The 23400-nt window shown below is 42.6% G+C and overlaps 1 protein-coding gene across 1 annotated transcript; it reads right to left on the reverse strand.

Moving 5' to 3' along the window:
- Positions 1-552: 552 nt before the first annotated feature.
- On the reverse strand, positions 553-23140 carry WHAMM (WASP homolog associated with actin, golgi membranes and microtubules). Its single transcript, XM_075273385.1, has 10 exons — positions 22472-23140; positions 17170-17343; positions 15335-15485; positions 14696-14865; positions 11947-12112; positions 10585-10757; positions 4366-4452; positions 4141-4236; positions 3634-4012; positions 553-1844 (listed from the first exon to the last, which is right to left on the reverse strand). The coding sequence occupies exons 1-10, from the start codon at positions 23027-23029 to the stop codon at positions 1564-1566; spliced, it is 2235 nt and encodes a 744-aa protein (XP_075129486.1). The 5' UTR covers positions 23030-23140; the 3' UTR covers positions 553-1563.
- Positions 23141-23400: the final 260 nt, after the last annotated feature.

The following is a 23400-nucleotide window of genomic DNA, read 5'->3' on the forward strand; positions in this document are numbered from 1 at the left end:
CTTTTGCATTTGTCCAATCCTGTGCACGAACGGTGGAAACCTGGGCAATACAAGACGCTGACTGTATATTGCACACACTCTCCAATGTAGATTTGCAAGTAACTGCATCTTGTCAATGCATAGTATTAAATGTACATTATATGCATTTTGGACAATTTATAGTAGTATCTGGGATCAATGTTTGGACAATGTAATGGCATTACACGGGTGCTATATGTGCAGTTTATGTATTTCCGTATCATATGGCATGCTCTTGACATGCAAATGTAAACACTACAGAGCAGTGCCTGGGTAACAAATGGCGCTACTTAACCAGGCATTATATTCACCATCTAGACAGCAAATACACCCCTTTGATTAATGTATAATTTTTTTTTCTGAGTGTGCTATACAAATACTATCATAGTCACACTTATTTGTCTTTGAAATATATGACCATATTGTATTTGTCTGGGCACTGAATGCCTTATTAACCTCAGTGGGGCAGACACTATACTGTATGTATACTATTTGGCAGATTTCAAGCACGTGCTTTTTGACAACACAATGGACTTCAGCATTTATTATGGTATCTTTATTTTGGCATTTGTATGTGCACATAGGTATACTATCGTATGCCAGTTTTACATTTCAGAAAATGTATGTTTTCAAAAATACAATCACTTTCTACTCGTCAAATTATTTTTAGCAGTAAGCAAAAAATGCTTGTCCAGCCTGATAGACGTGTAAAGGATTTGTAAGTTTATATGTTTGTACTTGCAAGTTTTTTATGACTGATCCAGAATATTAAATTTAAACTCAAATTTCTCCATTATGAGAATTAAAGCAAGCCAAAAGTGTAGAGACTCAGGTGACTGCTGCAGCCAATCATACATCTCAGATGTCACACGTTCCCCTTTACCCGACATGGCCACAGCGGCCACTTGAGCCTCTACATTTCCAGCCCGGGAGGTTAATGCATTGCAGTGAATGGGAGATGCACTGCTTGAACTGACCACCCCCCAGTGAGTACTGCATTTATCCAGGAAAATCCCTTTAAAGCTATGGGCCCTTGTAGCTAAGAATACAGTGATGAAGGGGGGGATGCCTTTTCTGCAATGTGTGGATGAGTAACCAGAATCTCATTCACTTGCAGGTAGTGTAAAACACTACGTGGGGCCTTAGCCTGAAAGGTTTTTCCAAGATAGCAATATTGATGTAATAAATGTACGTGCTGCCAAAGTAGCAAATCAAATCACAATGCAATTTTATCAGTTATAATTAAGTGCAACAATGCAAAATAGGTGTCTACATTGCAAAAATATTTCCAGTGCTTTTAGTATGCAGAAATAAAATAGATAATGGAGACTCTGGAGTCTTAAAATATTATACTAGTCATTTCTGACTAAATGTACATCAGTGTGCGTTCCAAAGAACATATTGCTATAAGCCGAGTGGCCTTTAAAGGAGCGACAATAGAACAATACTGTGTTATGTTGCTTGCTTAGGGACATCACATATCAGTCACAAGAGATATGTGTAATGTAAAATGGTTCGAGATCAGGGGAGTTTGTGTACCCGCTCCTAAGTGTCCCACTCGCCACTAATATAGTCACTCTTCTCCTCATCATCTGAGTCAGCAGATGCTTTCTTCATCCTCAGCATAGCTGCTCTTATACTCTGCTGCAGTTCATTTTCACAATCTTTATGTACAGGATCTTTGTGCACTTTCTTCAGTTTTACTCCTTGTCTTATGGCTGATAAAATACTGTCTCTCACATTGGTAATTGAAGCCTGAGGTGGTTCCACCCTACGGAGGAGATTCTCACTTCGTTTCAATGATGCCAATACTTCTTCCATGGAACCTAATGCAAAATATAGGTTTTAGTATCAGATTTTACATCAATTACCATTACATATTTATATATTTCTTGCAAAAAATGTCAATATTGTTTCAAGAACAACAAAACTAATAGTTTCAGAGGTTTTGTAGAAACAGAAGTGTACTGTAAGAGCTAAGATTCTCTCAGCAACCAGGACATGCAAGGGTAGAAGTGAATCTAGAACTCACATCAATTACTGTCACAAACGTAGAACAAACTTTAATATATCAGGGCCAAATTCATGTAGGACATAGGAGTGCATGGAAGTGTTTTAATGATGGATAGTACTAGTAACCAATGGTACTGGCAGCCTGGCAGTGTATGGTATTGGGGGAAAAACTAAAATCCAGAATTCACCAAACATGGTCAAAAGCAAACCACCTGTCTGTTTCCGACATCGCTATAGACAATAAATTGAGCGACACAGTATGTTCGACCTCTGCTCTCTTCATACTCCTCCTGAATGACAATGCCTATTCTAAAACAACCTCCTTAAAGGGAATGTCTCACAACCACCACCCCTGGGCTGAATCACTAGAAAAAGGATTATGAGCCTTTAAGTCACAAGAATGGGAGTTCTGTATACACCATTTAAATGATGGTCAAGCATGCACACAACTGCATTTAGACTATGAGGTAATCGAGTACAGAACTTGGCTAAGTTAATCAGTCCCATCCACTTTAAATGGATTGGATTTAATAGATTAGCAGCTCCATTGTGGGACATGGAAGCCTGTGTTCTCATGATCATTTTAAATCCCAACATTGGGGCCTGCTGCAAACAGACACTTCTAGTCTATGCTGTCGATAGGTGAGAAGTTATTACTGTGGGATAACCCTATTAAATGGTTTATCCCCTTTCTAATACTGATAGCCTATCCTTAGGACAGACCATGAAGATTAGACCTGTACGTGTCTGACACTTGGGACCCCTGCAGATCAGTTGCTCAGGGACTGTGGGGAACCTGGTAATATTTACATACAATGTCTAGCGTTGGTTTTAAGTATTGCAGAGCTGCTACTACACTTTGGGAACAGCGCAGCTCCTGGTAAAGCCCCGTTCCCACGGAGTAACACAGCACTCAATCTAACATGTAAACACGTGTCAGAGTGAGCGCTTCAAAACAGAATCCCATTTACTTCAATATGTTCTGTCTTACGCGCGCTATACATTTAAATCAATGGGAGGCTTTTTAAACAAATTGATTTCAATGTGTTGCTCGAGTTAAACGGAACCCATTGAAGTCAATGGGATTTTGTTTTGAAGCGCTCACTCTGACACGTGTTTATGTGTGAGATTGAGCACTGTGTTACTCCGTGTGAAGGGGGCCTAATGGGGTCCAGGGTGTCAGACCTTCGCAAATCTAATTTTGATGATCTATCCTAGGGATAGGCCATCAAGATTAGAGATTTGACAACACTAGAGATGAGCGAACACTATTCGGAACAGCCGTTCCGAATAGCACGCTCCCATAGAAATGAATGGAAGCGGCCATTCATTTCTATGGGAGTGTGCTATTCGAAACGGCTGTTTCGAATAGTGTTCGCTCATCTCTAGACAACACCTTTAAAGCTCCATGGACAGCATAGAGAAAGGGAAGTATTTACACTGACGTGTACAAAGGAAATTTATTTTTAAAGTATTAGATCTAATGCATTTAATATAAAAATGTCTCACTCCTAAGAGAAACAAACAGCTGGCACTGAAAAAAAAGATGTGTTAAAGACGCTACTGTGGTTACAGTATTATGAAATGTGAATATGTTTCTACCTGAATGTTGGTTCAACTGGGCTTTTAATTTTCCTGGGGTAGTTTGATGTTCAGCTGAATGAAGTAGGGTTGGAGTTTGTAATAGAGAAGTCAATGGCGGTAAAGGCGGTGGAGGGGGAGGTGGAGGAAGAAGCAGAGGAGGAGGTGGTGGTGGTGGTGGTGGTGGTGGAGCAATAGGTGGCGGTGGGAAATGATCTTGCTTGGAGGGGTCTTCACTGGACAATCTATTTTCAGAATTTCCCTTCTGAAGAAGAATCTGGACAGGGATGCCTGCTGTACCACTTCTGAGTCCCGTTCCTTCTTCAGAGTTCACACTGGATTTACTGGATAAACGTGACTGAATTCGAGAGGTTTTCAATACAACATGAGATTCTTTTTTCTAGAGTAAGAAAGATACAAAACCAAAAAGCTTCCATTAACAAATTCTCCTCTTGCCTCGATTCACAGTTTTCAATCTGATGTAGAACATGACTGTGCACAAGTTGAACACTGCAATTTAACACTCACATCTTTAAAGCTTTTTAATCTCTGTAGTGTTTTTTGACGTTCCTGATCGACCCATTCTTTTTTCTTTTTTTCCTCTTCTTTTTTCTTGTCTCTTTTCTGTTGAAACACAAAGAGCGCTGTTAAAGTGTCTCCCACACACTGCTTTAAATGGTACAGAAGCTTCCACTTGCACTAGGGGTTTGGCGTGGTATCAGAAAACAAACTATTCATAGACTCGATACTCACCATCTGTGCAGAGTGATGCTGCTGAAGCCGCCTCTGTGTTTCCTGGTACTGCTGTAGTTTAAGCTCCCAAGTCTCTATACACTGATCCTACAAGTAATGAAATGGACAGACTTTAGCCATCTCCATGCGTCTTACATTGAACTCTTAACATTTTATCACGCAAACAATTCATATAACAGTTCATTCATCATTTTATGTGAAAATAAAGGTAGCGACAAGACTGATTTCAATTGGCAGAGCTTAGTGGATACCTGGTTCCTGCTCAGGGTAACAGGTAGGTTATAAAATGAATAAAAAAAATATTCCAGTTTTAGCAAATGAATGGGAACCTGTTAGGTATATTTGGGACTCTAAACCAACCACAGGTCCTCATGGAGCAGTTGTCTAGTATGCCAAATAGCCCAGCCTACTAATATTATAAATGTGAAAGTTTGTGTGTTTGGAGGTTTGTGTGTTTGTTACTGAATCGCGCAAAAACAGCTGAACTGATTTGAATGAAATCTGGCACATAGATAGATTGTAACCTCAATTAACACACAGGCTACTTTTTATCCCAGTAAATGACATGGCTTCACAACTGTTATGAATTTATGTTCACATACTATATTACACTGCTCTTGCAGCAGGTTCTCTCACTTAATTGGAGATTGCTGATAAAGCTGCTCTGTTATTTCTCTATGGAAACACTCAGCTAACCCTCCGTTCATTGTGTACATGCATATTTGCATATTATCTGATCTGCTTCAGGCAGTGCTGACACACTGGAAGGGAAATTTAATCCAAATTGGCAATTTGTTACTTTTAAACATGCCTGGAAAAAGAAAATCTAATTTGTAGCAAAATTCTAAAAACAACGACAGCTATGAAGGTAGCCAGAAGTCAACAGAGTTCTCCTCAAGCAGAACCTCAAGCATTCAGACAGATCACCAGAACGTACAAAGATAACCTTAGATCCTTTTGGGAAGTTCAAACGATAGAAACATATCTTAAACATCGAATAGTCCCGCGAGGATTGAGAATAAATTTGACACCCTCAGTCAGGGTTAGAACTCCAGAACTCCTGGCTAAATGGGAGAAGGAGTCCATTGAAGCTTCTCTTCGTTTTATGAACTTAATATTGGAAGAGGAAAAAAACATATTGACATCAACCTCTAAAAATTTACAGGAGAATATTGAAGCTGTAAAAAAGTTTAGTTCTAACCCTGACTATGAACGTAAAGAACTCCTGTTACAACAAACAATTGAGAAGTTTGTGGCATACACTAAAGAACGCAAACATTATCAATTTAAAAGAGATCTTAGTGACTTTAAGGAGGGGCGTATATTTGACTATAATATGAAGGAGGGTAGTAAAACGTTGGTTGACACAGAAGTTTCATCGTCAGATTATGATGCTTCCGACAGCGATACACGTCGAAATCCGACTGCAATTAAAAATAAAAAGGATAGAGGTGATCCGTTACGATCTGATAATCGTGGTGATAGCCCTCGTACTAATCGTAGAAAGCGAGACTTTAACCCGAGGAGGAAAGGTGGTTTTTTATTTCAGGATCCACCAATCTCAGATTACATGCTGAGGAATCGCAAATAAAACAAAGGGGGGGGAGAGGGCATGATGATATGCAAATAGTCAATCTTTCACATCGTGTCCTCACTGATGAAGAATATTCTCTTTTAAAAAAGGGTTTATCTTTCGTGCCTACCCCCAAATTCGACCCTTTTATGTGGATCAAAGATCTACACCTGTTTTGTCGAAGGTTAAAGTGGAAAAAAATTTTCAGACTTTCGGACAAGCGCAGGTGTGATGAATTGGGTATCACGGAAGATGACCTCTCCACGTTAGACACACTTACAGATCTGTGTAATGAGGGTCAAAGACCACTGGGGGAGGGACCCTTTACTAAAAGACACCTCCCATCAACAAAATTTCCACCTCTGGGGGATGAGGGAGTGATTGAGGTTTTTTTGAGGGTCACCACTGAACAGATTCTTAGGCTGGCTGACAATAAGTCACAGTATTTGATATCATCCAATCTTAGTAGGACGGAGGATGCTGCTTTGAAGGACTTGGAAAGGGACAAAAGTATCATTATAAAAGCCTCGGACAAGGGGGGAAACTTAGTACTGATGGATCGATGCCAATATACCCGTATGTGTTATGATATTCTATTGGACCCTGTTGGATATGAAAGAGTTCAAAGGGATGACATTAGGGGATATTATGATGAACTGGTGACTATTGTCAATCAGGCCAGGGAGCAAAATCTCATCAGTAAAAGTGAACAAGAATTCCTGATACCCTCGCATCCGATTCAGGCAACTTTTTATGCCCTACCCAAGTTGCACAAGGGGCTGTCGCCCCTGAAAGGGCGTCCAATTGTGGCTGGTATTGGCTCATTAACTCAGAATGCCAGCCTATATGTTGATGATATCATTAGGCCCTTTGTCCTTAGCCTTCCGTCCTATTTGAGAGATACCATGGATGTTCTCCGGAGACTGGAGGATATCCAGGTGTCATCTGACGTTATGTTAGCCAGCCTTGATGTGGAGGCCCTGTACAGCTCCATACCCCATGATTTGGGGTGTGGAGCTGTCGGGGCCTTCCTGGCTGAACGTGGCAGCCATTTTGAGCCACACAATGAGTTTGTGCTCAGACTCCTGCGGTTCATATTGGGGAGGAATGTCTTCTCCTTTGATGGTGGCCTCTTCCACCAGCTCAGGGGAGTGGCGATGGGGAGCCCCTGTGCCCCATCGTTCGCTAATCTCTACCTGGGCTGGTGGGAGAGGGAGAGGGTATTCTGTGACACCATGGATAGATGGACGCGGCGGATCCTCCTCTGGGTCCGTTTCATAGATGATATATTCATACTGTGGGACGGGCCCAGGGAGGATTTTGTTCTGTTTGTGCAGTCACTAAATGTGAACGACCTGGGTTTATTTTTTACATTTGATATCCAGGAGGAGAAAATGACCTTCCTGGATTTAACAATCTCAAAGGAGTCATCAGGTCGCTTGCGCACATGCGTGCATCGCAAAGAGACTGCTACCAATTCATTACTACAGTGGGGGAGCTGGCACCCTGAGCCATTAAAATCAGGCATCCCCAAGGGTCAATATTTGAGGATCCGCAGAAACTGTAGCCATCTCTCGGACTTTCAGACCATGTCCAGGGATTTAAAGGGTAGATTCTCCAGGAGGGGTTACCCTAGTGGGGTCTTACGAAGAGCATACCATCATGCGCTCAGCACAGAACGCACACAATTGCTGAACCCTCGAGTTCGTACGCAGGAGTCTGAAGAGATTCGGATGGTCGCAACTTTTGATAGTGCGGCCGAGTCGGTTAAAAGAATCCTCAATACATCTTGGGATATTCTTAGAACTGACCCTATTATAGGATCATTAATAGGGACAAAACCGAGCATTACCTTTCGCAGGGGTCCGAACCTCAAAGATAGGTTGGTACACAGCTATCTGCCCCCAGCAGTGTCGGCTGACACGTGGCTGGATAGACAACTGGCAGATATAAAGGGCACATTCCCTTGTGGGACATGTAAGGCGTGCCAATTTATTCAAAAAGGAAAAAACGTTAGATCCACTAATACACGAGCCACATATTACATACAGAGTTTTATTAACTGTAAAACTACGGGGGTGGTATATCTAGCGTCATGCTCCTGCGGACTCCAATACGTTGGAAAAACAACGAGGGAGTTCCGCAGGAGAATCCGTGAACATATTAACGACATTGCACGTGAAGAACCAACCCCCATCTCTAAACATATTAGAGAGGTACACGATGGAGATGTAAATTGCCTTCGCTTCCAAGGTATTGAGAAAGTTACGCAATCACCTAGAGGGGGTAATTATGATAGGAAAGTAATCCAAAGAGAAACTAGATGGATATTCTTGATGGACACAGTACATCCCAAGGGTCTGAACGAATATATCTCCTTTTCATCCTTCATATAAGGGTACCCGGGGTTGTGCAGAAGGGATGTCCTCATGAATATGTTCATAGCTGGTAATATCCCCTTTTGTCAATTACCATTTTGACTATATTGGTTGATGGGGATATTGTAATTATTCATAATACCTATGGTGAATAGGTGTTCTCCACATTTAGTCATCAACGTGGCCTATGTATTTCTGGTGGGTGTATGGATTTCCCCTCTATTAACAGTTTATCTTTACATCATGTGATACACGTACACCGGAGGGAGTTTGTTTTATCATTATATTAAGTTTTTTTCCTTTTATTAATAGTTGTGTTTGGCTCATCTGAATTGGTGGGATTTATTTTCTGATTTGGTTTGACTTACCTGTGTCTTCCCATTTGTTTGTGTGGCTCCGTCAATATTTACCGCGATGTGGGGTCTGGATGTTACATTATGCGCGTATTGCGCTGTTTAGCTGCGGTCCGGCCGTTGTATTGGAGGGGCGGGGCGTGGTTCATTTTGGAGGTGTGGTAACAGTGACGTACTTGGCCACACCTCCGTTGACGTCAATTGTCTGGGAGGAGACTTGGGTTTATAAACCCGGCTCCTGGAAGCGCTCGCTGCGGTCAGAAACTATGACCGACCGAGCAGTCAAAAGAGCTCGTAATAGCGCTGTACCTACAGCACGTTCTAAATAACTGTATGTTTGTGAGCCTCTGATGATGCTGGCACTGTGAATCAGTCAGCTGAAACGCGTCAGGAACTACATATATCTCGCTTTTATTTTAACAAGTTTGTGTGTGTGTCTAAGTATGTGGGTTCCAGCTTGTGTCTAATAGCCTATATCCCAATGCCCGAGAATAGCCCAAACTGAGATTAGCAATGTCACTCTCCTCCCCAGCTATTTGCTGCATGTAATTGTGAATACTTGGTGGTGTGTTTGTCAGAGAACTGTTACTCTGTGTGCTAGGTGGATACTTAGTGGCAATTCGTACACCATTTCTAAGCAGCTATAGTGGAACATTGGGTGGTAGTAACTATAATTGGGTGGGATGCTAACTGAACACCAAACTATTGAGAGTTTTTCCCTTGTATTCAATCAGGGGGAACCCTCTTTTGGTGTCTAAACACAGCAGCCACATGACCACACACTACGTGAGGAACGTCTAAGTGTGTAATTTTGTTACATTGTGACTTTTAACAATCACTATTAAAAGTTATATTTTAGTGTGCATAAAAATTCCCCTAAAACCTTGTTTTGTTAATCAAGCAGAACTGAGGGGGATCATCGATGCCAACAACACGCTCATTATATGGCGTCACAGTGAGCTGCTGAGATGCGGGAACAATCACGGGCACAGCGCGAGGAATGAGTTCAGTGACAGGCCAGCTTGACAGCTGCTGAAACGCCGAAGCAGGCGGATCATCAACGCCAACAACACGCTCATTATATGGCGTTCCAGCAAGCTGCTGAAACAATCACTGGCACGGTGTGAGGAACAATTTCAGCAGCAGCAGGACAGCTTAAGAGCTGACAAAACGCCGGAGCAGGCAAACCATCGACAGTAGCAATTTGCTAAATATAGGCGGATCATCAACGCCAACAACACGCAGATGAAGTTGTGGGCAGAGGCTAGTTCCTAATACTGTCAGGGCTAGAAATTTTTATACTTACAAAGAGATGAGTTTGTCTAATTCATCTGTGGTGCTCTTGTACCTGCACTGTTGTTCACTGAAGCTAAGGAAGTACACCTCTGATTCACTGCATTAATTGTCCAAGCTCCGGGGCATGCACAATGAAGCTGAGGTGTACTGCTCTGGCTTCACTGAATGGCTGAAGAGATGCCAGGAGTAAAGAGGCCAGCTAAGTATCTATATACTATACTATAGGCTAAACCACTGATCCATAAAAGGCCAAAGAGAACTGACCGGTTTCCATTAAAAAGGAGTCTGTCACCAGAATGCAGCCCTGCAGATTGATAGGTTAGGGTCACTTTAATCAGTGTTTTCCCCTTCTGAAATGTGTACATGTATGAAGACTGTGTAAATCACCAAAATTACAAGTATGGTATAATAGGTTAATGGTATATCAATAAAAACACAAGCAGCAATGCTGTCTGAGGTAGTTGAATTTGCAACTGGTATAAGATCACTATCAAAATTTGTGTGGTGCCAGCAATTGGTAATCCAAGTCTTTTGGGGCTTTCAATGATTTCTATCAGTACACAATGATCTCCCAACTAGCATCAGTATCTGTATAATCATACATCACAATGTAACATACTTTTTTGTTCCTCAGTAAAGCGCGCCTTGTGCATATAGTTCCCCTTTTCGACTCCAGCTGCTGTGCCTTTCTTCTGAGCATTGTGTATGTTGAACAGTTGTTGGACTGCTCAAATGTCTGCAGTTCCTGAGGCTCTTCACATGTGTCATAGTAGACAACCTCTTCCTCTTTTTCTGCAACCAAAAAGAGTTTGCTATAAATTTAAAAGATGTCAACACATTTTCATTGTCACTACAAATATTAGAAATGTACAAATTCAAATGTGGCCCAAACACCTTTGGAATCCAGTTAAAGGAAGTGTGACAGCAGGAACTTCGGTATGAAACCAATGACGGTACCCTGTAGGCTTCGATACTTTCCAAAGATGCTTTTCTCATGAAAATCAGGGGAGTGTCTTCTCCTGCCTGGGCTTTACTCTCTACTCTAGAAAATCACTCCTAACTACAGACAAACTGGAAGAAGTCAATCAAGCAATGGGTGGCAGGGCCAATTATCTAAAGCAAAAAGTAAAGCCACAACAAGAGAAGAAACGCCCCAAATGCCCCTTTTTCAGCTAATTTGAATAAGAATAAAAAACAGATTTTTTTTTGAAAATGGATCTGCAATGCAGAATATGAAAGTCACCTTTGGAAAGTGTAAAGCTGAGTTCACACAGGGTATTTTGGTCAGGATTTTGAGGCCGTATTCACCTCAAAATCCTGACCAAAAAGATGACTCCCATTGAAATCAATGGGAGCCGGTTAGGTCTTTTATCTGGGAGCGGTTTGTTCTGGCTCCCAGAAAAAAGAATGGACATGCTCATTCTTCAGGTTGATTCGCTTCATGAATCCACCTGAAGACACTCCCTCCTCCCGACTAGGCCTATCTTTGGATTGCCTGAAATACCCCATGTGAGCCCGGCCTAAAAGCAGCTGTACAAGATACGGTCATTAATTTCATACCGAATAACCTGCTGACAGAAAAAACATTGTGAAGCATATATAGTGTGTGTGTGTGTGTGTATATATCCGTTTTGATGACCTATCCGGAGCATAGATCATGCACATTTTGGCAGAAGAGGCAATCTACAGCTGTGCCTCCGTAGAGATTTTGTGGGCACAGGGTCTCTTATGATCACCGTGACAAGGTGCCTGACCTTCACGTAGACCTATGACACGCTATTATTTCTCAGTTTGGGCAGTAGTTACCACTTCATACTCAAGTTATCTTTAATTTATGCCAGTATTAATGCATCAGTAATATGAGAAGTCTGTTTTTTTTATTGAATTTCTGACCAAGTTGTAGTACTTGCTCTTAACATACAAGCTGAACATCCATACTCTATAATGGGCCCAACATATGCCAAAAGCGTACAAAAATTACCTTTCATTTGCCTTCGTAGCGAGTTTAGTTCAGATACTAGCAACATTTCTTCATGTTTTAATATCTCAAATTGAACATCATATAGTTCTAGCTGTGTTTCATAGTACTGCAACTCCAGCCGATCCAAGTAGGCAAAGGCCCCATCAGAGTTACTCATATTTTCCATCTGTGAGATCAAGTGTAAATTGTGACTCTCCTTAATGCGTCATTCTGTACTCAGTAATACTTAGAATATCGATACACTTAATGGTCATTGAACAATGCGGGTATTACACCAACATTTTACCAGAGAATAGTGTTACCATAAACATTTGTAAAAGATTAACTTGGCTATTTCTTATGAATGGTGAAGAGCAGGCATGCAGTATGCACAGTACCTTTATCAAACATGTAATATCAGTAGGCCATAAAATCTTCTACATGCCACGCTGATAAGGTCAGTATTGTCAAACACTTTGTGTATGAATAGAGGGGTTTTCCCCCTCAAAGGTTTTTCTAGAATTACAAAAAAAACTACAAAAACAAACAGATTTAAGCTAAAGCCCCACGTTGCGGAAACACTTTTTTTGTTGCAGAATTGGCTACAGATTTTTTTTTCACCTAAAGCCAGGGGTGGATTGAGCAGAAGATAGAAGTATAAGTAGTTCCTGTATATTGCCCATTCTTTTTGTAGCTGTCCTTGGCTTTGGCTCAAAAAACCACAGCAAAATCTGCAACAAGAAAAAAAAAAAAGCTGTGTTTCCACAACATGGGGCCTTACCCTAAGAGGGATATCTAGGGAGCCTGTCATTCTTTATTTCCTCCGGGATTTTGTAAGCAACAGACCCTGGGGTTCTGGCCTGATTCTGACCCTGCATCATGTGATCGGTACCTGCATCCAGGTACGAGGAGACTGAACTTCACTGGAAAATAAAATGTGCTGCACATGTCACATGCTCACCCCAGAAATATGGGTAAATATACATTTTTGATATAGGTGCAGTACATTAGACGTTAAGAGGGTGTTTAGGTTAGTGTAGACTGGTCATTTTATCCCGGACAACCCCTTTAACTTTAAATGGCAGCAGGTTAGCCACCAGAAATTACACTGCGATCAACCCTGTGCAAAATCACCCCAAGTATCCCTGACCTTAATAAAAAAACAAAAAACTGTTTGCTTAGTAGCATCCCATCTTTATGTCCTACACCAACAATGAGAATGAAGAAAGCTTGCGTAGTGAAGTTTTCTCTGAGCAGTGATGCTCCAGCCACTTACCGTATTTTTCGGACTATAAGACGCACTTTTTCCCCAAAAAATTTGGGGGGAAAAGAAGGGTGCGTCTTATAGTCCGAATGTGGCGCCTGGCATCCGCTGTACTAGAGAGGTGGATGCCGGCGAGGGATAGACGCCGGCACAGGTGCCGGGGCCTGAGACATCGCTACGCTCCTCTGCCCTGCATGAAGCCAGCAGCGGCAGGGGCGATGCTATTCCGCTTCTCCGTCCCCCCCGCCTCTGGCTTCATGCAGGGCAGAGGAGAGTAGCAGGCCCCGGCACCTGTGCCGGCGTCTATCCCTCGCTGGCATCCGCCTCTCTATTACAGCGGATGCCGGGTCTGTATTGGCAGCCCCTTCTCCCCCGGGACCGGTCCCCACCGGCCCCATACCTGTAAAGTTGCAGGCCGGCTCCTGCGTGGCGATATCGCAGGAGCCGACCTGTTCGGGTGACAGCCGGGAGCCTAATGAGGCTCCCAGGCCTGTCACTGCTATATTAGTATTGCGGCTGGGTCTATGACCAGCTGTAATACTAATATACAGAATGTCCCATAGACGGCAATACAGTTGTATTGCCGTCTATGGGACTTGCAACCAAGTGACTGCAGGTTCAAGCCCCCGGGGGAATAAAATAGTATAAAAAAAAAAAAAAAGCTTTAAAAATATATAATAAAAAAATGAAATAAATAAAAGGTCTAAATCACCTCCTTTCCCTAGAATATATATAAAAGTAGAAAATCATATGTCAAACACATACACATTAGGTATCCCTGTGTCCGAAAATGCCCGGTCTACTAATAGTTTTCCTGTATGGTGAACGTCAAAATCACAAGTGCTAAACCGCCTGGTTTATTTTCAATACAAGGTGATCTAAGAAATAGATATTCCCCAAAATGGTATAACTAAAAAGTACATCTGGCCCCGCAAAAAAAAAACACTCTATGCGTCCCCGTACAGCTGCAGGGTCACCTGTCAATGTGGCCTTGCAGCTGTTGCAAAACTACAACTCCCATATATTAAATATTTTACCATTTTTTGCTTCAAAATTTTTTTTCCCTATTTTCCTCCTCTAAAACCTAGGTGCGTCTTAAAGTCCAGTGCGTCTTATAGTCCGAAAAATACGGTAGATCTGATACTGCACTATTGTTACTGTATAAAGACTAGATTTTATATATTGTATCACATAGACAGTGGATGTCATAAGCTACCTCATTTTTGTAAGTGGTATTCTAACTCAAGTTATTAAACTCAAAGAGGGTGATCGGCTCTGTAGTGTGAGGACCAAATAAAAGCCATACAGTATCATATTACTGTACAATGTCTCCTCAGGTAGATATGCCGGGAGACTGGATTATACTTCTCACTATTAGAAGGGAAGGAAACATCTTATTTTCAGTGCCCTGCTTCCTAGCAACTGGAATATATCCTTTTATCTGTATTTGGCAGATTAAGAAAGAAAGTTGTAGCCTACAAAAAAATCATTTCTATAGAACCTTACACTTTGCTTGATATCTGCCCTCTTCTGATTCAGGCACAGCTCCTTCGATCTCATATGCTGAAGACTTTCCTTTGCCAGCATGGACTTAATCCTCTCCAGTCTGGGCACTGCTGAGGCCCAAGTGGCTTGTCCAAATCTCTTTCCATCCAGCTCCATATGTTTCTGCATTGCTGTTATAAAGATATGAGTCATTATCACTGGGGTGCAAAAGCTTCAAGGCAGTTTAACAAATTGTTCACCATAGTGGTTTTCCTCATCTGACACATTTATGAAATAACCACGAGATACAAGTCTAAACTGTTGGGGGGAGGGGGTCTCAGGAGTCCCCTACACCGATTTAAGGCAGCCTTTTTTTACTCACTAAAAATCAAGACAAGTAGCCACGCTACACAAAAGTCTTTGCACGTTACAGAAACAGCCAAGCAAGCGGCTCACATGTAGTCCTGTAGCTCCCATAGACTACAATGGAGAAAGTCTTGCTGCCAACCACATTGAAAATTGTAATAAAAAAAAGTTGAGGGCATTGAGGTTTCACCCTGAAACTGAATTGACCTCATTGCTTTGCCATGCTGAAAATAACCTTTTAGGTATCTGGTTATACCATATTAAAACAATATAAGTCTACTACGGTTTTTCTACCAGCCAGTGCTTTAGAAGTCTCCTTGAAGTAATTCACTGTTATGGTCTGTATAGAGCGCTCGGCCTCTTCTGCCGTTGTGTTCCATTTATTAGCCTCCTTTTGCAGAGCCTCTATGCGTTTTGGGCCGAAATCATCCATCTCCAATGATTTCTGTAAAGAAAAGACATTAAAAAAATAAAAAGATACTGTGTTATATTTCTAAATTCTGACTAAGGGCTGTGATGTAAGCCACTGATTAGCCAAACTATGACATGTCACCCATTGACCACGATTTAACAAAAAATCTGCATAGAATCAAGAGGCGTCTGTGGCTGCGGATGTCATCAGTGCAATGACCCATAATAGTATTGCATCTCTTTCCCATTCATTACAACGTGACAGATCTACAGCAACATTTTGCTCCAGTCAACAGTAGATGGAACATTTCTATTTGTGGTACTGCTATAGCCTTCTTCAGTCAGCTGAGCAATGATGATGTCAGGAGTTGCCACTCAACTATCTGATATTTATTACCTGTCCTAAGGATAGGTCATAAAAACAACCCAAGTCCCCAAAAAATTTTGGTTGCTGTGTAAAATGTAAAGAAAACAAAAATGCAATGATTTAGAAATCTCAACAATATAACCAAACATTTTTCCATTTTATTTGTTAAAAAGAGAGAGGTCAGCAACATGTTTCCAAAATGTTTGGACAGGGCCATGTCTACTATTGTATAGCGTCCCTTCTTTGTACGATACAGCTTTAACTTGCATTTTTGGTTTGCACACGGAACTCTCTTCAAAGACAATGATTTCTGGAAGTAATACTGAGCCCATTCTACCAAGAACCTGTAGATCACAAGTGCCCAATGGTGAACATCAGCCTTGCTACTTGTGCACATGGATTGCTCCAGATTCTCTGAATGTTTGCAAACACTTTGAATATCCTTCCATCTACAGCACATAATTATGGTGAGGAACATTTTTACGAAATTGTTCTATGTATTGGTGAACCTCTTTGCCTATGACAGACTTTGCTTTTCTAACCTGCTCTTTTTTATACACGGTTATTGACTCTATATTAGTGCCACTTTTCTCAACTTTGAGATGTGTTGCTGATTTTTATTAGTTCTTATTTACAAACGAAATGGAAAAATGTCTAACTTTTAACCTCTATTTTATGTTTTACTGTGAACAAAATCTGTTTATATGAGATTTCCAAATCATTGACTTGTTTTTTTGTTTTTTTTTCTACATTTCACAGCGTCCCAACTCTTACGGAATTGGGGTTGTATAAAAGTCATATAAAAGCTTTCTATCTATACATTCCTCTTGTTATGATAAATTATTAAGGGGAACCAGAGGGTCACATTAAAAAAAAAGTGTAGGTCAATGTATACTAGCCAAAATGACACTGTTGACTGAACAGAAGTCTATAGATATTTTTGGTATTTTAAGGACACAGTGCGATTACCACCATGTTCAATAAGTTCAATTCAGAATATAAAATGTAATGAACATCAAAATTTCTTATAAACAGGCAGATGCTAGAAGGAAATGATATTTTCTAATATCTCAGTTTTTTCCTGAAAGCATTTGTCTCAGTGACGCAGTGTCTGTCTTTCAGACCACTAAAGGTCCACATCACTATGATGATGGGATTATTTTTTCTTAGATAAGGGTAAAAATGTGAATTGTAGATTTGAGATTCAATAAGCTGCGGCTGCACTTGGACTGATACAATTGCAAGTATAAATCACTTTGACTATAATTGGTTCAAAGTACTCTGTAAACAAAGCCCTTGAGGATTTCCAATAGACAAGGCTTAAAACCAGATAAAAGTAGTAATTCCCTACCAGTATTTCCAGCTTGTATAATATTGCAAGCTCTCGCATATCCCTGAAAGGCTGCAGTAAGTAGAGGTGGAACTGGGTTGCCATGGTAACTAAGTCCATAAAAGCTTCATCTTCTTCCTCATAAAGTTTAAGCAAAGACATCATTTTATCTGCATTTTTGTGCTGATGAAGAATCTAAAATAAAGAAAGAAACCAAACATTAGTATGAGCGTCTCAGGAAGGTGCGGGTCTAGTGAATTGATCTCATTGAAGTCGCTCTGTGGAGACCTTATTCTTTACTATCTGTCCCTGTGGGAATGCTGGGAGTGAACATGGGCAGATTCTTACAGGGGGTTTTCACCATAAGAACACAACAAAGTGACAGGTCAATCACGGTCTCCGACTACAGGATATTCACACTAAGGGGGTGCTCACACATAGGAATTTGATGCTGATTCTGCCTCCCAATGTAGAATTGGGAAATTTGGCCCAATTGAAGTGAATGGAAGGCAGAAAATACCATCTGGCAGGAGCAGAATTTGGACAAGTGGAAAAGAATTTGCTCCAAATTCCTGAAAATCAGCTAGGACAATTTTCGGTGTGTGAGCCACCCCTTTATTTTTCTGCTAGCTGAAAAAAAATAAACACCACACAACTTATCTGCAGTACCAGGTCTGGCCACTACACAGGGAACAGAGCTGTCTGCTTCCTGCTCCATTCTCTGTGTATGAGCTGCTGAGAACAGCTTACCAGCCCCGTAGATATAAAAGAAATTCAGAGATGTTGATTTTTAGGATGTCTGCTTCTTTGTTGCTGTCATAAGTGACTAACAGTAGTTGTCTCACTGAGATAAATATGGGAGCTTGGCTGAGGGTAATGGCTTTCTTAGGTGGATAGCCATCTTATGTTATCCTCACAATGGTCCAGGGAGCTGTTGTCTACACCTGTAAGCCTCACTATCTCCAGGACAGTGGCGTAACTAGGAATGGCGGGGCCCCGTGGCGAACTTTTGACATGGCCCCCCCCAACCGACACCGAAGACCTCGACCGACCCCCTCCTCTGCACTCTATTATGTCTCTTAGTAAGCCCTGCACACAGTATTATGTCCATTAGTGGCACCTGCACACAGTATTATCCCCCATAATGGCCCCTGCACACAGTATTATGTCCAGGATCGACAAGTAAATAGGGCCCGGAACGGCCAATTTAAAAAAAACAACAAAAAAACGCAGCGGTAGCGGCTGTCACCGGGCCATTAGGGCCCTGTGGCAGCCGCCTTCGCTGCCTCTATGGTAGTTACGCCCCTGCTCCAGGAGTATTCACTGCAATAGCGAGAGTATAACTGGTGGAGGCCCAGGGCAGGTGAGTAAAGTGCTCCTTACTTTGGGGGTTCTCCAATAGGACATTGTCTCAATAGTAGGTACTTCACTTGAAAGGGCTAAGAAACACTGATCTGTATTGTATTGTATTCTATGCAACGCAAGTAGGAATCCAGCAAGGACTTGCTGATAGAACTCCGCGGTCCATTAACATGTAAAAGAAGACTTAGGCTGAGTTCACACAGAGTTTTTTGGTCAGGAATTTGGTCAGGAAAAATCCACTCAGGAAAATTCCTGAGACGTTTTTTGAGGCGTTCTCCATATGAAAAAAAACAAACAATGCAAGTCAATGGGAGGTGGAAAATACACCTGGCGTTTTTTTTTTGTCAAAAAGCGCCTCAAGAAAGCACTAGCGGTTTTTCTGCCTTTTTTGTTCAGGCGGAAAATGCTTGAAGAATGGACACGTCGATTCTTTTTTTTCCGGTAGCGGAAAATCCACTATTGAAAAAACAAACAAACAAAAAAAAAAAACAGGTACATAGGACTGTATGGTGAGGTGTTTTTGAGGAGGATTTTGAGGCGGATTCCACCTCAAATTCCTGACCAAAAAACTCCATGTGAACTCAGCCTTAGGCCGGGTTCACATGGGGTTTTTGGTCCGGAAACTGAAGCGGAGGCCGCCTTAGTTTCTGGACCGAAAAATGGGTAGCTGCGACTTGATGCCAGTCGTGCACTTCGTTCTGGATTAGGCCCAATGAATGGGCCTAGTCGGGAGGAGGGACAAACGGCTCCCAGAAAAAAGAACTGACTGCCTCCTATTGATTTTAATGACAGCCATCTTTTGGTCAGGATTTTTGAAGCAAATTCAGCCTCAAAGTCATGACCAAAAAAACCCAGTGTGAACTCAGCCTTAAAGAGTACAATTGCGAAAGCAGGACCAATTCAAACTCCACAACCAGTGTAGAAGAAATGAAAGAAATCCGCGCTTACCGACCGAAGTCTTGCCAATGAATCTTTATTAAAACCTTTCCACACAACGCGTTTCGAAACCTATGACCGGTTTCTTCATCAGGTGTACATAAGGGTAGTATGGTAGTACACCTGTTTTAATAAAGATTCATTGGCAAGACTTCGGTCGGTAAGCGCGGATTTCTTTAATTTCTTCTACACTGGTTGTGGAGTTTGAATTGGTCCTGCTTTCGCAATTTCATGTACGCCTTGTGCGTTTGTTATCTGCTGCTTCCGGCTTTTCTACGGATTTATGTGTAGAACCATTTGAGTGCTGTGACTATATCACAGCACCCTGAGGTGATTATAGCTACGTTTCTATATATAGTGCACGGTATTACCGGAGGTACAATGTCATTGTGAAAGGAGGGGCATGCAAAAAGAAAAAGTGAAATTTCTCTGGTTGGAGATTAAGAAGACGTGTTGTTTTGTAACATGGCTAACAATTCACAAAAATGTCCACAGGGGGCATGCCTAAACAACTCACAATGGTGAAGTCAAATGCATTGTGAAGAGAATACAGGATGAGGATGTAATCATCATTCTGTAATATTGTTTCATGCAGGAACAGTGTGTCTATATGTATCTTTTTAGTGCCAATTGCATAGCTCCCCCTATAAAGAGTCAGGAACATATACAGCCCAAGAAAACTTGTACAGCACCACACAGAGACCATGACGCTCCATACCAGCAAGTCATTTGGCCTCTTCACACTGCTGTGATGCTCAGTGTCCCAAATGCCATGAGTTACGTAGTGTGTGTAACAATGATACACGTGGCACAAACTAAATACATAGGGATGGGCTCATGACGACTGCAGTTTTGAGTGCCAGTCTTCATATTCCCTGCACCAGCAGAGGGTCACCTCATTTATAAGGAGGTACAAGCCTCCTCATAAACCATGTAGACACTCTGCTGGGCCATGTGCCTGCACAATAAAATCTACACCAGCCTGTAGTTGGCATAGATTTTAGACATCATTTACGCCAAATCTTCTCTATGGAACTGAGAACCAATGCTGCTCATACACTTTAGATAACTGGCAGCAAAATGCTTGTTGGGCCAACACTGGGCATTCCCATACACATACATGTTCAGCCTAGCAGTGCACGTGTCCTGAATTTGGGGGTAGTTGGTGAGCCGCTATAGGATTCTCTGGCAGCCTGGGAAACAGATTATCCAAGTTCATCAAAATTTGGCTGAATCATTTCATGTGTATGACCAGCTTTAGTAGTAATTGTCATCATATTACCAGGGCCTATCAGTAAAGGGTATGTGCCCCTTCACCATTTTTAGCCTGTATATGTATCTTTGCAGCAAATTTGTGAATACATTACTGACCATGAGCTGAATTTGCAGTTCTGCGGGTTGTTACTGTCAGGGTATATTATTGGTCTATGAATAGTCAGTGTGCACAACGGGCTAGTGGTTTTTACTGTCCACAACTACTGATCCAAAGCAAACATTTCCACGTCATCTGCAATAAAACTTTTATGATTCCCTACACTGTTCAGTTCAACTAATGCAGGAAAAAAAAAAAGAGCACATGCTTCATAACTTTCAGTCCTCAAATGCATCACAGACCCATGGATGCAAAAATGGTGGTGGTTTATATGGGCCCATAGAAATGTAAGCTTCCCTACTTTTATATCCAATTGTGGATACAAACTACAGTCCTGTACAGGAGGCCTAGACTGTGCAATCCATACCACCATATTTCCACATGGATCTACACAGAAAACATTTCAGCTCATATTTCGCGTGAAACTGACTACATTTCCCATGATGCATCTGCCTACTCTCACTCCCTGTGTTTGATGCTCACAGTGGGGAAAGTGGGGAAAGAGAGTGTGTGTGTGTGTGTGTGTGTGTGTGTGTGTGTTGGGGGTGAGCTTCCAAACAAAAAAAAAAAATCAAAACAGTATCGTGTGGGAATGATTTATCATCTTTGATTTTATTGGAAGGGAGAGCAGACAGACGCATCACTGGAAACAGCTTGTTCATAGTTTCACTGCATATAAATAACAGTGATAGGGTGCATTCACACTACGGATACACTGACTGATTCTGAACGTTAAAACACGTTCAGAATCAGCGCATATAAAGCAGATCCCATTCATTTCAATGGGAGCCGGCGTATGAGTGCTCCCCATTGAAATGAATGGGCTGGTTTTTTTTTCTCTACGAGCGCTCCCATTGAAGTGAATGGGAAGCGCTCGCGGAATGAAAAAATGGTGCTGATGTGAACATAGTGTGATACGCTAGGCTCACACTAGCGTTCGGCACTCCGTTCTGTGGTTTCCGCCTTCTGCATGCAAGAAGACGGAAACCACAGACCGGGTCCGGCCGTGAGCACTTTATGCTCTCCGCTGCTAAACCTTTTTTTTAAAATCGGACACAGAGTACTGCATGTCCGACTCGGTGTCCAGTTTAAAAAAAACGGTTTTGCGGCAGAGAGCATAAAACGCTCACTGGAGCTCACAACCGGACATCTTTCAAACCCATTCAAATGAATGGGTATGAAAGAGTCCTGCAGGTTTCCGTCTCCTGCCTCTGTTTTTTGCAGGAAACGGAAACCTGCAGAATGGAGACCGGGCGCAGATGTGAACGAGCCCATAAAGGCATTTTCCCATAATCCACAGGATAGGTGGCAGGTGTCTGCAAATCAATTCTAAATCTAAGAGACTGATGGAACCACTCCAGTGGCTATCCTCATCAGTCCAATAGACACTAGGGATCCCCCATTCTGATTAGTGAAGGGGCAGCTGTAGGCCAAACCCTGAGATGAAACACTTCTGTGCAGAATTGTGAATGCAGCTCTGGTGTATTACAGATAGTAAGGTAATGTATTCACAGAGTTACTGAATTTGTTAGAATAGATTTACTCTATATGTAACATGGTGGTCAGATAGGAGGTGATGTGTGCCCAGGTTATGCCCCAGGTATAGCAGGGCACAGCTGCAGGCTACACCCCGCACCCTCCCCACGCCCGCACCGTTCGCAGCCGCTCCTTGGCCCGGCACACTTGCTCCTCCAGGCTCTTCTTGCGGAATTCATGCAGATTTTCGAAGTATTCCTCCTCATCGTCCACGTCCTCCGGGAAGAGCACGTCCAGCACGATCTTACGGCCGCACTCCTCTATGGCAGCGCCCAGGTAGCCCTCCAGTGCCCGGCACACAGAGTCCAGGTCCTCCGAGCTGCCCTCCCAGGACGGGGCATTAGGAAACAGCAGAGTCCACAGGCTGTCCGCGGGCTGCCGGGCCGGGAAGTTGGGGAAGCAGGGCTCCAGGCGGCTGCACACCGAGCTCAGCTGCCGGTGGATGTGCTCCAGGTCGTGCACCGTGTAGAGCCCGGCCCAGCTGCTCTGCTCCCCGTCCTCTCCCTCCAGCCTCTTCCTCCTCTGCGCGGTCCGGTTGTGACAGGTCACCGCGAACATGAAGTCCACCTGGTTCCAGGCCACGATGAAGCCCATCTTATACTGCTCCGGCTCCTGGAAGAGGTTGGGGCGCACGGTCACCCAGCCCTCCAGACTGTCCATCCTGTCCCCGTCCATTGCCGGGCCCCGGCCTGTAACTACGCAGACATGTGATGTCCCGTGTCAGGTGTTACCTCAGGAGTGACAGCCCCGCCCCCGGCAATGGCCGCACGTAAATATCTCCTCACACGGGACTTTCCTGCTCACTTGTCATTGGCTGCTGCCTGTAAGTGTAGACGAGAGCAGGAACGTCAGCAGCACAGGAGCCGGCATCATGTGACCTTACGGGGCTGAAGTTCTCAGTAACCGAAAGTTCGTGAAGAAGAACAGTGGGGAAGTGGGACTGCGCAGCCAATCAGCGCGCTGCTTTTATTCTCTTCAAGGCCTCTAGAAAAATCAGAGCTGTAATCTGATTGGCTGCTCTACGGACTCCACTTTACATTTGCCCT

The sequence above is a fragment of the Leptodactylus fuscus genome, chromosome 5, assembly GCF_031893055.1.
Source record: "Leptodactylus fuscus isolate aLepFus1 chromosome 5, aLepFus1.hap2, whole genome shotgun sequence".
NCBI classification, from domain to species: Eukaryota; Metazoa; Chordata; class Amphibia; order Anura; family Leptodactylidae; genus Leptodactylus; species Leptodactylus fuscus.

Bases quoted from the DNA above. Each gene is read 5' to 3' on its own strand.
- WHAMM (XM_075273385.1), bottom strand. From the start codon at position 23,029: ATGGACGGGGACAGGATGGACAGTCTGGAGGGCTGGGTGACCGTGCGC. The intron at 17,344-22,471 runs GTGCGGGCGTGG...TCTTTATTTTAG, and splicing joins CCAAGGAGCGGCTGCGAACG to ATTCTTCATCAGCACAAAAA. The intron at 4,237-4,365 runs GTGAGTATCGAG...GTGTTTCAACAG, and splicing joins AGCATCACTCTGCACAGATG to AAAAGAGACAAGAAAAAAGA.